Source organism: Argentina silus (genome assembly GCF_951799395.1).
Source record: "Argentina silus genome assembly, chromosome: 11".
Taxonomy (NCBI): domain Eukaryota; kingdom Metazoa; phylum Chordata; class Actinopteri; order Argentiniformes; family Argentinidae; genus Argentina; species Argentina silus.
In genome coordinates, this window is record NC_139665.1 from 47,070 (window position 1) to 62,500 (window position 15,431).

Consider the following 15,431-nt stretch of genomic DNA (forward strand, 5'->3'; position numbering starts at 1 on the left):
CTGCTACCTTTCCTCCCAAACCCACTGCTCTACACTTGGTCTCTGGTTTATCAGATTCCCCCCCCCCCCCCCTCTGCCCTGATGATGTTCTAAAACTGGTCACATCCAAGTGGGCAACCACCTGCCCCCTCGATCCTATCCCCTCCCCCTTTCTCCAATCCATCTCCAAAGACCTCCTTCCATTCCTTACCACCTTAATCAATTCCTCTCTATCCACAGGATCTGTCCCAGCTGCCTTTAAGACAGCCAGAGTCAAGCCTCTTCTCAAGAAACCAACTCTTGACTGGTCTGCTGTCCATAACTACAGACCGGTATCCCTTCTCTCCTTCTTATCTAAAACCCTTCAACGTGCTGTCTCTAACCAACTGTCTCACTACCTCCTTCAGAACAACCTCCTTGACTCTCATCAATCTGGCTTTAAGGCTGGGCACTCTACTGAGACTGCTCTCCTTGCTGTCACAGAGGCTCTCCACTCCGCTCAAGCTTCCTCCCTCTCCTCTGTTCACATTCTTCTGGACCTGTCCGCTGCATTCGACACAGTAAACCACCCGATCCTTCTCTCCACCCTCTCAGAATTGGGCATCTCTGGCTCTGCACTCTCCTGGTTTGCATCCTACCTGGCCGATCGCTCTTAAAAAAAAGGGAAAGGGAACAGCCCCTCCCTACTTGCAAGCAATGGTCAGCCCCCCCAGCCTGATCACTCCGCTCTTCCACCACGGCCTGGCACCGCCGCCTCTACATGGATGCAGCAGCCGCGCTACTCGGTCACGGCTTTTCACTGTCGGCGCCCCGGGCCAGGGTCAGGGTCAGGGTCAGGGTCAGGGTTGTTGAGCTCCATGTGAGAGGAGGGATGATGGTTGAAGAAGCTCGGCTACAATGTCACAATACATGGAACACATGGGGATCTAATCTAATCTATGTGCAATCAGCATGAATGAACAAAGTTGTTCAGAGATCAGATCTGGCGCCTAGAAACCAGCTGAACCAATAAGGATAACAAGAAGTATATCAGACACACAGCATAGTCCTACAGAGGCCACACACAGCATAGTCCTACAGAGACCACACACAGCATAGTCCTACAGAGACCACACACAGCATAGTCCTACAGAGGCCACACACAGCATAGTCCTACAGAGACCACACACAGCATAGTCCTACAGAGGCCACACACAGCATAGTCCTACAGAGACCACACACAGCATAGTCCTACAGAGACCACACACAGCATAGTCCTACAGAGACCACACACAGCATAGTCCTACAGAGACCACACACAGCATAGTCCTACAGAGGCCACACACAGCATAGTCCTACAGAGACCACACACAGCATAGTCCTACAGAGACCACACACAGCATAGTCCTACAGAGACCACACACAGCATAGTCCTACAGAGACCACACACAGCATAGTCCTACAGAGACCACACACAGCATAGTCCTACAGAGACCACACACAGCATAGTCCTACAGAGGCCACACACAGCATAGTCCTACAGAGGCCACACACAGCATAGTCCTACAGAGGCCACACACAGCGCTGCGACAGTTTAGCAGTAACGTTACACGTACAGGTAGAAGACCAGGGGAGGCTGGGGGAGGTAGAAGACATGGGGAGGCTGGTGGAGGTAGAACACCAAGGGAGGCTGGTGGAGGTAGAACACCAGGGGAGGCTGGGGGAGGTAGAACACCAGGGGAGGCTGGGGGAGGTAGAACACCAGGGGAGGCTGGTGGAGGTAGAAATCGGAGGACGGGCTCATTGTAATGCATGGAATAAAATGCAGAATGGTATCAAACACACGTGGCGGAGGTAGGATGCGTGTTTGATACCATTCCTAATTCCGTTCCAAGCATTAAGGTCATGAACAAAACGTCTTTTCTCCAGGGATTATCATGAAATAATTAAATGCATCTTGATCTTCTTGTGACCTCTAACCCAGAGGAGCTTCCTCTCCTGTCATGTTCAGAAGACCAACCATTTGAGGGACCGTGGCTAACTTCAGGACACAATCAGATCAGAAAACAGGTTCCAAACATCTATTCAAGTGTTCTCTGTCAGAATCGCTGTGAGCAGAAAGACAACAGACCAGACAATGGATGATGTAATAACTAGAGTTACATTCTTTATTTGGTTTTAGGAATTTGAGCAAGGAAGTTAAGTAAAGGCACATCCAGACATGCAGTCTTAAACCTCCCACAGAAACGCAGCCGTGTGGCCGCGCGGAGACAGACCAAGCAGTGACCTGTGATCATTCCACAGACGGGAACAGCAGCTGAACAGTGTTGAAATGGAAGACATTAGAAGGACAACAGTATGGAAGGACTCTGGCTGTGAAGAGGGTTAGGAAGGATCTTCTATCCAACCTCTGAGGATGACCTCTTTACAGTACTAGAGACACTGGTTTGAGCTTTGTGTTACGATCAGAGCAGGGGAGGCTGGTGGAGGTAGAAAAAGGAGGACAGGCAGGGAACGGACTGAGGAATGATGAACCAGGGGCCCACATGTGGTTGATATCATTCCTCATTCCATTCCATCCATTACAATGAGCCAGTCCTCTATTTTCTACCTCCACTAGCCTCCCCTGCTCTGTGTCTGTCCACTGGAGGACCAGAATGCCAATGAGTGTAGGACATCAGGGACTAGAATGACATGTTAAACTTGCATATGTCTGAATATGATGTGCTCAACTGTCTCAGGAGATGTTACAGAGCAGAACAAATGCTTCAACCATCTTGTTTATTATAAATTCAGCTCCACAATTTAGATGTGAAAAGTGTAAAATGTGTTTGAGTTAATTTAGTTAATTTAGAACTAAAATAAATAAATCACACAGGAAATAAAACAGCTTGGTCTCGTTATTTGGCAGTAGATTACTGTCTGTTTGTCTGTCTCTGTCTGTCTGTCTGTCTGTCTGTCTGTCTGTCTGTCTGTCTTTCTTAGGCCTCGTCTCCAAACAGTTTAAAGCTTTATGTTTTCAGTTTCATATGATATATGAATATGATAACACTCACCGAGACTATGAAAAGAAAAGAAATAAACATTAAAGCATTGTTTTTTTTCATTGGTCCCATTAATCAGTTTCTAGTTCTCTAAAAAAAAAATCTTATTTTTATATTTGGTGGAACCTTTGGTTTGGAAAGCTTTGATACGTTTGAAAGCTCTTTCTTGGTATATCATACAATTATCATGTCCCAAAATACCACCTTGCATGCTTAAAGACCACTGTTCTGTTAAGTTTTCCTCTTATTACTAACAGACATTTTCACATAACCCTAACCTTAACCCTAACACTTCTACAGAAAATAACTATTGGGAAATAAGGGGTAGGGATGAAATAAAAAAGCAATAATAATATCAACAATAATAATATTAATATTAATAATAATTATAACATTCATAACTTGAACATAACGTCTCTGTTTTGGCAACATTTCCTGAATACAGCAGGAAGAACAAATGTTGAGTATAAAAAAGGAGGAGGAGAAATTGAGTTCTACAAAAAGAACAAAACAATGTATGTATTTAAAAAAGTACCACTACATTACTCACACTAGAAAGAAACAATTGTTTTAAAAATAAAAATCTCACAACACTTTTCTTTTGGTATCACATTTGTTTCACGCCTTTCAATTGCAAAACATAAGGACGGGAGTAAGAGTCTTTTATACTGCAGCGGTTTGGAGTAAACCTTTAACCTTTAACCTTTAACACTCAATAGGGGGTTGAGGTCAGCCTTGAGGACCTTTAACACTCAATAGGGGGTTGAGGTCAGCCTTGAGGACCTTTAACACTCAATAGGGGGTTGAGGTCAGCCTTGAGGACAGCAGTGGTGATGCTCTGTTGGTCCTTTTTCTTTGTGATCTGAGAGGCGCTGTGTGTCTTTGGCACCACAAGTTCAGTTACATCTCTGACACAAGCAGTGAAATGTAACTAAGTAGTAGGAAGTGCTTGACTGATACTTAAAGCCTTAAAACAGTGATGTTCTTTGGTCAGTTTAGTCACCTTCTATTATTAGAAACATTCACTGGAGCCTTAAAGCTTTGCCAGATGTTCCTGCTGGCAAATACTGACCTCAAGGTTCACTAACTGTCAGGCATCCACATAGTACATACTAAATACATACATACATACATACATACATACATACATACTGTATATTGTGATACATACATGCATGCCCCTGTGCTTTGGTCATGAGAAAGTGTCATACAAGTTAAAGACTCTGAATGTTAAAATGTGTAAGAGTTATTTGGTCACATCATTATTTCATCATAAGACAACTAGTTATTTGGCAATTTCAACTCTACAGTACTACAATATTAGAAAGAGAAAGCAATTATTCAATCTTTGTATCAACATAGAAAATCTCCTTGAAAATATATCTCATTTTCATTTGGTTACTCTTAAAAAGTTAAATGTTATATTCAACCAACTGTGATAGATAGATAGTGATAGTTTCTGTCAGAAGGGGCAGACCAAGAACAAGTTAATTCACATATTCTCTAAAATGGAAATGAAATAAAATGAGATTTTTTGGCTTGGTTCAGTTAAAGCACTTTCATACTGGCTACCCCTTAAAACAGGAACAATAGAAAATATCAAACAATGGACGTAATTCATCTCTTAAAAGAATGTTATGAAGAAAAACAACGAAAACCATCAACAGTTGGACATCTTTGGATATAATTCAGCTTGGTTTTCAAATGAAAGCTTTTTGGGATAGGCTGAAGAGAAGTTGTAGGTGGAGACTAGTGGCAGGTCCCTGCGTTCCAGGAAGCATCGCCATCAAACTTTCAAGAAACCAAAAAAAAAACGTTTTTTCAGCTATCAACTCATCACCTGAGGGTTCCCATGGTGACCGTTTTGGCATCTGGAGAGCTAACCAATTTGCAAGGCTGGAACGATTGGAGGAGAGGTCCATTTTGTGCATCAAAACAAGCATACAATTGTAATCTTCTCTAGGATGACTTTGGACGACTCCATAGAAAAGGCCACAACAAAGGATCAGAGAAATTTTGTTTTTAGTCCATATTTTCCATGAGGTTCCTTTCCATCACAAATCCATCTTTGGAGATCATCAACGTACCACAGGAGGCTTGTTGGCAGAACCAATCAAAACATGAACACCTACCACAAAGATAATGAACAGAAAGTTGAAAGAAGTCGTACAAAAGAGGCCAAACCCATTTGACCTGGAGTTCTGGTCAGGTGGTCCTGGTTCTGGTCAGGTAGTCCTGGTTCTGGTCAGGTGGTCCTGGTAGGACAAGGCTTGTGCTTGGGCGATGGACGGAACCAGTTGAGCTAAGGCAAGTCTAACGGGAATGGTGGCATTGGTCTTGGCCGTGGTTACGCCTTGGTTACGCCCTCCATGGCGGTCGTCCAGGTGGGACCCTGAGTGTGGCGGCAGCACGGGACACTGGCGTTGGCACACAGAGTGAGAGAAGAAGAAGAGAGGGAGTCTGGGATGGAGGAGGAGAGGAGATCGGGGGTCTAGGATGGAGGAGAGGAGATCGGGGGTCTAGGGGGTCTAACCCTAACCCACCTTAGTGCAGAGGGAGATGTTTGTCAGGGGAGGCTGTTGGAGGTAGAAATCGGAAGACTGGCTCATTGTAATGCTCATTGTAATCCTACGTTACTTGACCAAAACATAGAGGTCCAAAGTGGCCCGTCGGGTCTGAATATTTGGCATTAGTTGGGGTTCTATGAGCACAGTGCAGGCATATGTACTGTTACCTGGGTAACCTGAGGAGGTGTTGAAAGAGAACATTTTGGTTATAGAAGAAACTCCCCAGGTTACAGAACATCACACTTATTATGAGATGTTATGGGAACAGCCAACATTACAGGAATGAATCTGTAGTAAGAGAATTTTCTCAAGGCTATCGTTCTGTATTCACATATGTATGTGCACAGAGCGTAAAGGCTTTGAACTTTGGTTTCAGAGAGGGGCGGGGGAGATGGAGAGGGGAGGGGAGGGGGGGACGGCAGACGCTCCTGAGATACTTCTCCCCAGGTTTATAGACATCAATAACGTCTCCTCAGCCTTTCAACACGGCTACTTGAGCCTGTTTGTTGACATTAGCAGCAGGTTTTTAAAGGACAGAAGTGTGGATATGACCCGTAGGATCGCAGGACGCAAGGGGATGCTTTGGTTGGGCAGGTGCGGTGGAGGAACCTTCGAGAGGCAGAGCGTTGGGGGGGGGGGGGGGGGGGGGGCAGGGTTGCAGAATGGGAGAGGACAGGGAAAGGGGGGTTATTGGGCAGTGTTAGCCAGTTCCCGTGCCAGGTAAACCAGACGGGTGTTGCTCGATGAGGACCTGGCATCGGCCTGGAGGCACCGGACCCCCTGTCTGGGAGGCGGGGTCTCGACCCTGGAGGAGACAGAGATAAGACAGGCGGTCAGGAGAGCATTAAGTAAACTTAGTTTTACAGAGTACATTCATCCAAATATGTATTGTTGCAGTACAAGAGTGACGAGTCTTCTAATTCCAGAATCCCAAAAAAACCATTATGTTTGATTGAATATCGTCCTGGGTGCACAGTAACCTGTCATCCAGTCACAATACGATGGATGAGCTGCAGCCTACAGTCTGTTGAGTAGCTGGATGAGCTCTTCACAATTCTACAAGACTGAGCTGTGTAACAATCAAATCAGGGGAGGCTGGTGGAGGTAGAACACCAGGGGAGGCTGGGGGAGGTAGAACACCAGGGGATGCTGGGGGAGGTAGAACACCAGGAGAGGCTGGGGGAGGTAAAACACCAGGGGAGGCTGGGGGAGGTAGAACACCAGGGGATGCTGGGGGAGGTAGAACACCAGGAGAGGCTGGGGGAGGTAAAACACCAGGGGAGGCTGGTGGAGGCAGAACACCAGGGGAGGCTGGGGGAGGTAGAACACCAGGAGAGGCTGGGGGAGGTAGAACACCAGGGGAGGCTGGGGGAGGTAGAACACCAGGGGAGGCTGGGGGAGGTAGAACACCAGGAGAGGCTGGGGGAGGTAGAACACCAGGGGAGGCTGGTGGAGGCAGAACACCAGGGGAGGCTGGGGGAGGTAGAACACCAGGGGAGGCTGGGGGAGGCAGAACACCAGGGGATGCTGGGGGAGGTAGAACACCAGGGGAGGCTAGGGGAGGCAGAACACCAGGGGAGGCTGGGGGAGGTAGAACACCAGGGGAGGCTGGGGGAGGTAGAACACCAGGGGAGGCTGGGGGAGGTAGAACACCAGGGGAGGCTGGGGGAGGTAGAACACCAGGGAAGACTCGTGGTCCTCTGTGGCTCAGTTGGTAGAGCATGGCGCTAACAATGCTTAGGTTGTAGGTTTGTGTCACGCCTGAGGTTGCTGTCTGGTGACTCTGGCGCCCTCCTCCTGTCCACCTGGACACTTAACACCACTCAGCTGGTTAAGAAGGCCCAACAGCGGCTGTACTTTCTGAGGAGGCTGAGGAAGTTTGGCATGTCGCCCAAGATCCTCAGCAACTTCTACAGCTGCATTGTTGAGAGCATCCTAACTAGCTGTATCACTGTGTGGTATGGCAGCACTACTGCTATGGACCGCAGACGCCTGCAGAGAGTGGTGAAGACTGCTGAGAAAATCACCAGGACTCCACTGCCCTCTCTGCAGAGCATCTACCACCGCAGAGTCCACAGGAGAGCCGCCTCCATCCTCAAGGACCCCACCCACCCCCAGCTCGGACTGTTCACACTTCTACCCTCAGGCCGGAGGTACAGAAGTGTTAAATGCAGGACCACCCGACTGAAGAACTCCTTCTTTCCCACTGCCATCAGACTCCTAAACAACCCATAGGAGATTAATATAACCGTACTACCTCAATAACTGAACTTTCCAGTTTGCATAATTGCACTGCTACATTTGCACTGTTTTATTATTATTATTGCTGCTATTTTATTTTATGCCTTAAATTTTGCTGTCTTGTACATTTGTTTAGTATATATTGTATATTCTTTAGTATTGTATATTTTACATTGGTTGGCATTCTGCGGACAGCAAAGCAAGAATTTCGTTGTACAGTGAAACATGTTTTCTGCTGTGCATATGATAATAAACACTTTGAATCTTGAATCTTGAATCTCTGGCGGTACGAGGCCAGTGCCCTCCTAATCTACCAGGATTCGTTTCACCTGTGTGTTCTGTCCCCTGTATGTTATTTATAGCCTGTGTGTTTCCCCATGTCCTTGTCTGAGATTCTCCCCATCTGTTCGTGTTTAGTCTGTCTGTCTGTCTGTCTGTCTGTCTGTCTGTCTGTCTGTCTGTCTGTCTGTCTGTCTGTCTGTCCGTCCGTCCGTCCGTCCGTCCGTGTTACTACCCTCTTAGTTCTTCGTTTTGCCACTTGTGAAGTGAGTACCTGTGTTTATTGGAGCTTGGCTTTCTCCACTTTTATTTTACCCTTTTCTCCCAGTGTTTGTTTGTGCTTCCTGCCCCAATCTTAATTAAAAGAAACGTTCGTGTATTTACGCCTTTGTCTGAGTATTTCTCCGCACTTGGGTCCACCGCATTTGCATTGCTAACAGGTTTGATTCCTGCTGGGACCATATATACTGAAATGTATGAACTCACTGCAATATACTGTAAGTCGCTTTGGATAAAAGCGTCAGCTAAATGGCATATATTATATATTATGGTGGAGGTAGAACACCAGGGGAGGCTGGTGGAGGTAGAACACCAGGGGAGGCTGGTGGAGGCAGAACACCAAGGAAGGCTGGTGGAGGTAGAACGCTGGGGGAGGTAGAAATCGGAGGACATGCTCATTGCAATGCATAGAATGAGGCCTGTGTGTGTTTGATATCATTCCTCATTCCATTCCATGCATTACAACAAGTCTGTCCTCCGATTTCTACCTCCACCAGCCTCCCCTGGGGTTCTACCTCCACCAGCCTCCCCTGGATCAAACAGACATCTGGCGGTCCCGGACTGAGGCTTCAATGGGTTCACCATAGCAAGCACTATCTCCTGCAGACCTAATCCCTGTAATGTAATAAGACATTCTCAATGATACAGTGACGTAGTGGGTGTCCTCCCCTCTGGGTGAGGAGAGGGCTGGGTCGTAGGAGAGCATAACTAACTGACAGATTCATCGAGAGGGATTCTTACACTGTGAGAAAAAAGGGTTCTAAAAGGGTTCTTCATTTGTCCCCATAGGGGAACCCTCTGAAGAACCCTTTTGGGTTCCATGTAGAACTTTCTGTGAAAAGGGTTCTACATTGAACCCAAAAGGGTTCTTTAAAGGGTTCCCCAATAGGGACAAATGAAGAATGCTTTTAGAACCCTTTTTTCTGAGAGTGTAAGAATCCCTCTCGATGAATCTGTCAGTTAGTTGTGCTCTCCTACGACCCAGCCCTCTCCTCACTGCTTAGTTGAGCAGTGGATGAGTCAGGTAACAGAGTGGTCTTTGCTCCCACCTGAGGTACTAGTTCAGTGGTCTTCTACCTGAGGTACTAGTTCAGTGGTCTTCTACCTGAGGTACTAGTTCAGTGGTCTTCTCTCCTACCTGAGGTACTAGTTCAGTGGTCTTCTCTCCTACCTGAGGTACTAGTTCAGTGGTCTCCTACCTGAGGTACTAGTTCAGTGGTCTTTGCTCCTACCTGAGGTACTAGTTCAGTGGTCTCCTACCTGAGGTACTAGTTCAGTGGTCTCCTACCTGAGGTACTAGTTCAGTGGTCTCCTACCTGAGGTACTAGTTCAGTGGTCTTCTACCTGAGGTACTAGTTCAGTGGTCTTTGCTCCTACCTGAGGTACTAGTTCAGTGGTCTCCTACCTGAGGTACTAGTTCAGTGGTCTCCTACCTGAGGTACTAGTTCAGTGGTCTTTGCTCCTACCTGAGGTACTAGTTCAGTGGTCTTCTACCTGAGGTACTAGTTCAGTGGTCTTCTACCTGAGGTACTAGTTCAGTGGTCTCCTACCTGAGGTACTAGTTCAGTGGTCTTCTACCTGAGGTACTAGTTCAGTGGTCTTCTCTCCTACCTGAGGCATTGGTTCCAGGGTGTCTGTGGGGCGTGTCACCCCCTCCTTGTGTCCCATGTGACCCCCGCCGTCCCCCCTGGGCACAGTCCAGCTGTCCTGGGACCCCTTACTGCAGAACAGGCTGGAGACAGACATCAACACATGACCTACTGTAGCTCAAGCATAGACAGTCTAAAGCTGAAGGACAGGAGTGTCTCTGGGTCAGGTACAGTACAACTGAACACTGGGCTCTTCTATTACTGAACACTGGGAGACAGACTCAGTAGGCTCTCACCTGCGTTGGTATCCAAACATCAGGAACATCACACAGAAGATGATGCAGGCCACGCCGATGTGGATGCCCACCACAATGCCGCCCATGGACACCCCCATGGACCCCCTCCCGCCCTGCCTGCAGTCACACTGGCTCTCCCCACCTGCAACCACACACAGAGGGTCAGGACACAGATACACGCAGGATATCACACACACACGCGCTGGTGGAGGTAGAACACCAGGGGAGGCTGGTGGAGGTAGAACACCAGGGGAGGCTGGTGGAGGTAGAAGTCGGAGGACACTCACCACTCGTCTTGGCGCTGGTGCCATCTTGGGCCAGAGACACCAGCCTCTGGGAGCCGCCGCCCTCTCCATTCCCATTGAAGGCCAGCAGCTTCACCTCGTACACTGCACCCTTGTCTGGAGGAGAGAGAGAGAGACAGAGAGAGAGACAGAGAGAGAGAGACAGAGAGACACAGAGAGAGAGAGACAGAGACACACAAAGAAAGAGAGAGAGAGAGACAGAGAGAGAGAGAGAGAGACAGAGAGAGAGAGAAAGAGAGAGACAGAGAGAGAGAGAGAGAGAGAGAGAGAGAGAGACAGAGAGAGAAAGAGATACTGAGGCTGCTTGGAGACACGTCATGCTGTCAATCTTCTCTTTCTGATTGAATCACATGAACATCTGAACATCTGTTAGACGTGTTAAAACCCCAAAAGGAACACACACACACACACACACACACACCCCCACACACGCACACGCACACACACACACTCACCGAGATGAGATATGATGTGGACGTTGATGGGGAAGGGCAGCTGAATGGGCCCCTGGAAGTGTGCGTGGGTGACCCTGCGGTAGGAGAGTCTGAAGCCCTCAGCCTTGCCTGCGTTGCTGGGCAGCTCCCAGAGAACCTGTACCGCACTGGCGTTCAGCACCTTGGTGAAGAGAGGCGGGGGGGAGGGCACTGCAGGGAGGACGAGAGGAGAGGGGGATTAGAATACAGGATGAACACCAGGGGAGGATGGGGGAGGTAGAAATTGGAGGATGGGCTCAGTGTAATGCATGGAACGGAATGAGGAATGGTATTAATTCCTTGTTAGTTCCAGTCCTTCCACTGAGGCTGTCCTCTGCTAGGCTGATGGCTGTCGGCCAGGGGGGAAGACGCCTTCAATCAACCAGTGTGATGTTCTAATCTGTGGCATTCCCATCTAGCTACACGCTAGATTGTGGGTACATACCGCCCCCTAGTGTTGTGGCGACCACGGTGCTGGACTGCTGGCTGGCTCCCAGGGGGGAGTAGGCCTTGAGGTAGATGGAGTAGGTGGTTGCAGGCTCCAGGTCAGACATGTCGTGGTGGGCGGTGGCTTTACTGATGGCCTCCTGGAGCTCTCTGCTGTCCGGCTCTGAGGGACCACAGTCATTAGTTCCGCTAGAGGACATTTGATCTCATTTGTTTATTTCACCTTTATTTTGGCAGGGCGTCTCATTGAGACCAAGGGATACACACACACACACACACACACACACACACACACACACGCCTTGCATACACACAGTTTACAACCATACATCATACAACATTACAACATTAAATAAAACAGAATGAAGAAAAGCAAGCACATTAAAAGGTTGATGAGTTAACCAACCCTGAGAATCATTCACATAAACTTCTAACTGGTGATGACAGACAGGTACACCGTATATATCCTTTATTACATTTCCATGATTATCAAACCTAACATCATCACACCAAACCAGAAACATCAACGGGTGAGAATAGAGAGAACATTGTCAAACGGGCAACAATGAAAGGATGAAATGAAAGAGTGTGAGAGAGTCTCACCTCCGAGCTTGCGGACGTGCAGGACGTATCCAATGATGCTGTCCGTGACCTCGGGGGGCGGGGGGGTCCAGGCCAGCCGCAGGGCGGAGGGGGAGAGGGCAGACACGGCCACGCCCTGAGGGGCGTCAGGGAGGCCGGTGGGGAGGGAAGGCATCACAGACACGCCCAGGCGGGCTGAAGCCTGGTTGGTACCAGCGCTGTTCTCAGCTATACACTGGTAGATAGCCTCATCTTCTGATGTGATATGAGTTACAGCCAGGGTGCTGCAGGAGAGGAGAGGAGAGGAGAGGAGAGGAGAGGAGAGGAGAGGACAGGAAAGGAGAGGAGAGGAGAGGAGAGGAGAGGACAGGAGAGGAGAGGAGAGGAGAGGAGAGGAGAGGAGAGGAGAGGAGAGGAGAGGAGAGGAGAGGAGACTTGGCTACTTACTTACAGTACTTTGTGTAATAACATATTCTACTCATCTATCACTCTATACCACCATCATTCCATCCCTCCTTCCTCTCTCTCTCTCTCTCTCTCTCTCTCTTTCAACCAGGAATGGTGTTTGATACCGTTCCTCATTCCATTCCATTCATTACAATGAGCCTGTCCTCCAATTTCCACCTCCACCAGCCTCCCCTGGTGTTCTACCTCCCCCAGCCTCCCCTGGTGTTCTACCTCCACCAGCCTCCCCTGGTGTTCTACCTCCCCCAGCCTCCCCTGGTGTTCTACCTCCCCCAGCCTCCCCTGGTGTTCTACCTCCACCAGCCTCCCCTGGTGTTCTACCTCCCCCAGCCTCCCCTAGTGTTCTACCTCCCCCAGCCTCCCTGGTGTAATGACACTCACTAATGCTGCTACCAGGAACGGAACATGTGACCGTCAGGAGGTGAAGAGGAGTTTGTTTGAGTTCTTTCTCTCTGTCATTCCATCACTTCCACAGGTTTTTGCTGAACAACATCACCATATTTGCTGTATTTAAAATCAATGTTTTTATCTTCAGAATTGAATGTTCAAATACATGTTCACATTTAAAATATTCAAATATCGGTTGGATCTCAATTTCATTCCTATAAACACAATCATGCAACACTGACGCTGATTCTGATCCCGTCTGAACTGCTCAACACAAACACTGTCCAACACTGCCACCCTGTGGTCAGATACAACAACTGCTGGTCAGAAGTAGATCTTGATTAAATCATAGTTCATCCAAATTACAAAATCCCATATTTGATTCCTTACCTTGAAAGGAGTATATGGACAAGGACAGACTTCAGTCCACTCTGTGGTTCTGTTTGGACACTAACCCTAACCCTAACGCTAACCCTAACCCTAACCATCCTGTTTACATGTGTGACTGTTGGAGTCTACGCTTTTCACGTTATAGTGTAGTACAGTAGTGTAGTAGTTTAGTACAGTAGTGTAGTATAGTAGTGTAGTATAGTAGTGTAGTATAGTAGTATAGTACAGTAGTGTAGTATAGTAGTGTAGTGTAGTAGTATAGTAGTAGTAGTAGTGTAGTATAGTAGTATAGTACAGTAGTGTAGTATAGTAGTGTAGTGTAGTAGTATAGCAGTAGTAGTAGTGTAGTACAGTAGTGTAGTATAGTAGTATAGTAGTGTAGTACAGTAGTGTAGTAGTGTAGTACAGTAGTGTAGTATAGTAGTATAGTAGTAGTAGTAGTAGTGTAGTATAGTAGTATAGTAGTAGTAGTTGTGTAGTGTAGTAGTATAGTAATAGTAGTAGTGTAGTACAGTTGTGTAGTATAGTAGTAGTAGTAGTGTAGTGTAGTAGTATAGTAGTAGTAGTAGTGTAGTTTTGTAGTGTAGTATAGTAGTATAGCAATAGTAGTAGTGTAGTACAGTTGTGTAGTACAGTTGTGTAGTATAGTAGTATAGTAGTAGTAGTAGTAGTGTAGTATAGTAGTATAGTAGTAGTAGTAGTGTAGTATAGTAGTATAGTAGTGTAGTATAGTAGTTTAGTACAGTTCGTACCTGTTGTTGTTGGTGAGTTTGACGTTGTCTCCCGGTATCAGTATCTTGCCGTTCTTCAGCCAGATGATGTGAGGCTCTGGGACACCCTGAGACACGCAGGTGAAGACCGCGCTGCCCCCTGCCGGCTTGGAGACAGACTGTGGCCACTGGAGGAACTCAGGAGGAGCTGGAGAGAGAAACGAGGGAGAGGAGAGGAGAGGAGAGGAGAGGAGAGGAGAGGAGAGAATGGAAATGAAAGGAAGAGGGAAATGGAAGATAAAAACAGGAACCAAGTGTTTAGGTCAGAAGAGTGAGAGACAGGAAGGAGGACAAGGAAGGAGGAAGAAGAGCAGGGAGAAAAGGAGGATGAAGGAAAGTAGAGTTTGAAACAGGAGGGTGAAACAGAGGGAAGATGAAGGAAGAGAAAAGGGACGTTGATTAGAATAAAAAATACATTTTGAAGATAGAAAACATGTTTTAAATGAACCACACTGATATGGCCACTGGTGACATGTTCCCCTCTTTAGTCTCGCAGAGCAAGACCAGAGGGAGACCCTAGCCTGCCCAGGACCCCCTAACCCCATCCCCCATGTCCCTTTCTACCCCAGCCCTAACCCTAGCCTCCCCCTAACCCCTAACCCCCTCCGGCCCCCCTTGGCCCCCCCTGCCCCCTCCCGGCCCCCCCTGGCCCCCCCCTTGGCCCCCCCCTGACCCCCCCCCTGGCCCCCCCTGGCCCCCTCTGACCCCCCCCTGCTCATTCCACTGTGGCGAGACAGATGCAGCGGTTCAGTGTTCAGGCTCAATAGACACACAATGGACATGAATATATGTAGGGAAATAGAGCCCTTAGCCCCCCAGCCCCCAGCCCCCCAGCCCCCATGCCCCCCAGCCCCCATGCCCCCCAGCCCCCCTGCCCCCCTCCCTGCCCGTAAGCATTGATCCATTGACCCTGACACCCACCCTCACCCCCTCAGCCCTCCTTGATGGGGACCGTTCCTGGGAAGAGAGAGATAGTCAAGGGGGGTCCAGGGGATGGAGAGAGAGAAAGGAGGGGGGTGGGGGGTGTGTGTGAGGTTCAAGAGTCATAGAGACCCCATTTCAATAGAAGGACATTAATCAATGCACAGCGGGCAGCCATTTTCTATTCCTGCTTTCTCTCTGACGGGCTCCTCTGTACAACAATATCAGCTAAAGACCATTTAACCCTAACCCTAAAGACCATTTAACCCTAACCCTAACCCTAACCCTAACCCTAACCCTAAAGACCATTTAACCCTAACCCTAACCCTAACCCTAACCCTAAAGACCATTTAACCCTAACCCTAAAGACCATTTCAAAACTACATCAAAACTATTTCCCAATGTTTCACACCACAGTGGGTGCGAGCTGTTCAGTGG

At 48.1% G+C, this 15,431-nt stretch overlaps 1 protein-coding gene across 1 annotated transcript in view; it reads right to left on the reverse strand.

Annotated features, from left to right (window-relative positions):
- Positions 1–6,269: 6,269 nt before the first annotated feature.
- Positions 6,270–15,431, reverse strand: part of LOC310812090 (immunoglobulin superfamily DCC subclass member 3-like) — a gene marked incomplete at its 3' end in the record, with an annotated part of 15,086 nt that continues 5,924 nt past the window's right edge. The window contains exons 6-13 of the mRNA XM_083680509.1: positions 14,055–14,220; positions 12,082–12,344; positions 11,477–11,641; positions 11,014–11,202; positions 10,541–10,654; positions 10,254–10,395; positions 9,980–10,100; positions 6,270–6,374 (exon numbers count right to left, since the gene is read on the reverse strand). Of these exons, the coding sequence (XP_083536635.1) occupies positions 6,270–6,374; positions 9,980–10,100; positions 10,254–10,395; positions 10,541–10,654; positions 11,014–11,202; positions 11,477–11,641; positions 12,082–12,344; positions 14,055–14,220 (1,265 nt within the window). The remainder of the gene's footprint in view (positions 6,375–9,979; positions 10,101–10,253; positions 10,396–10,540; positions 10,655–11,013; positions 11,203–11,476; positions 11,642–12,081; positions 12,345–14,054; positions 14,221–15,431) is intronic.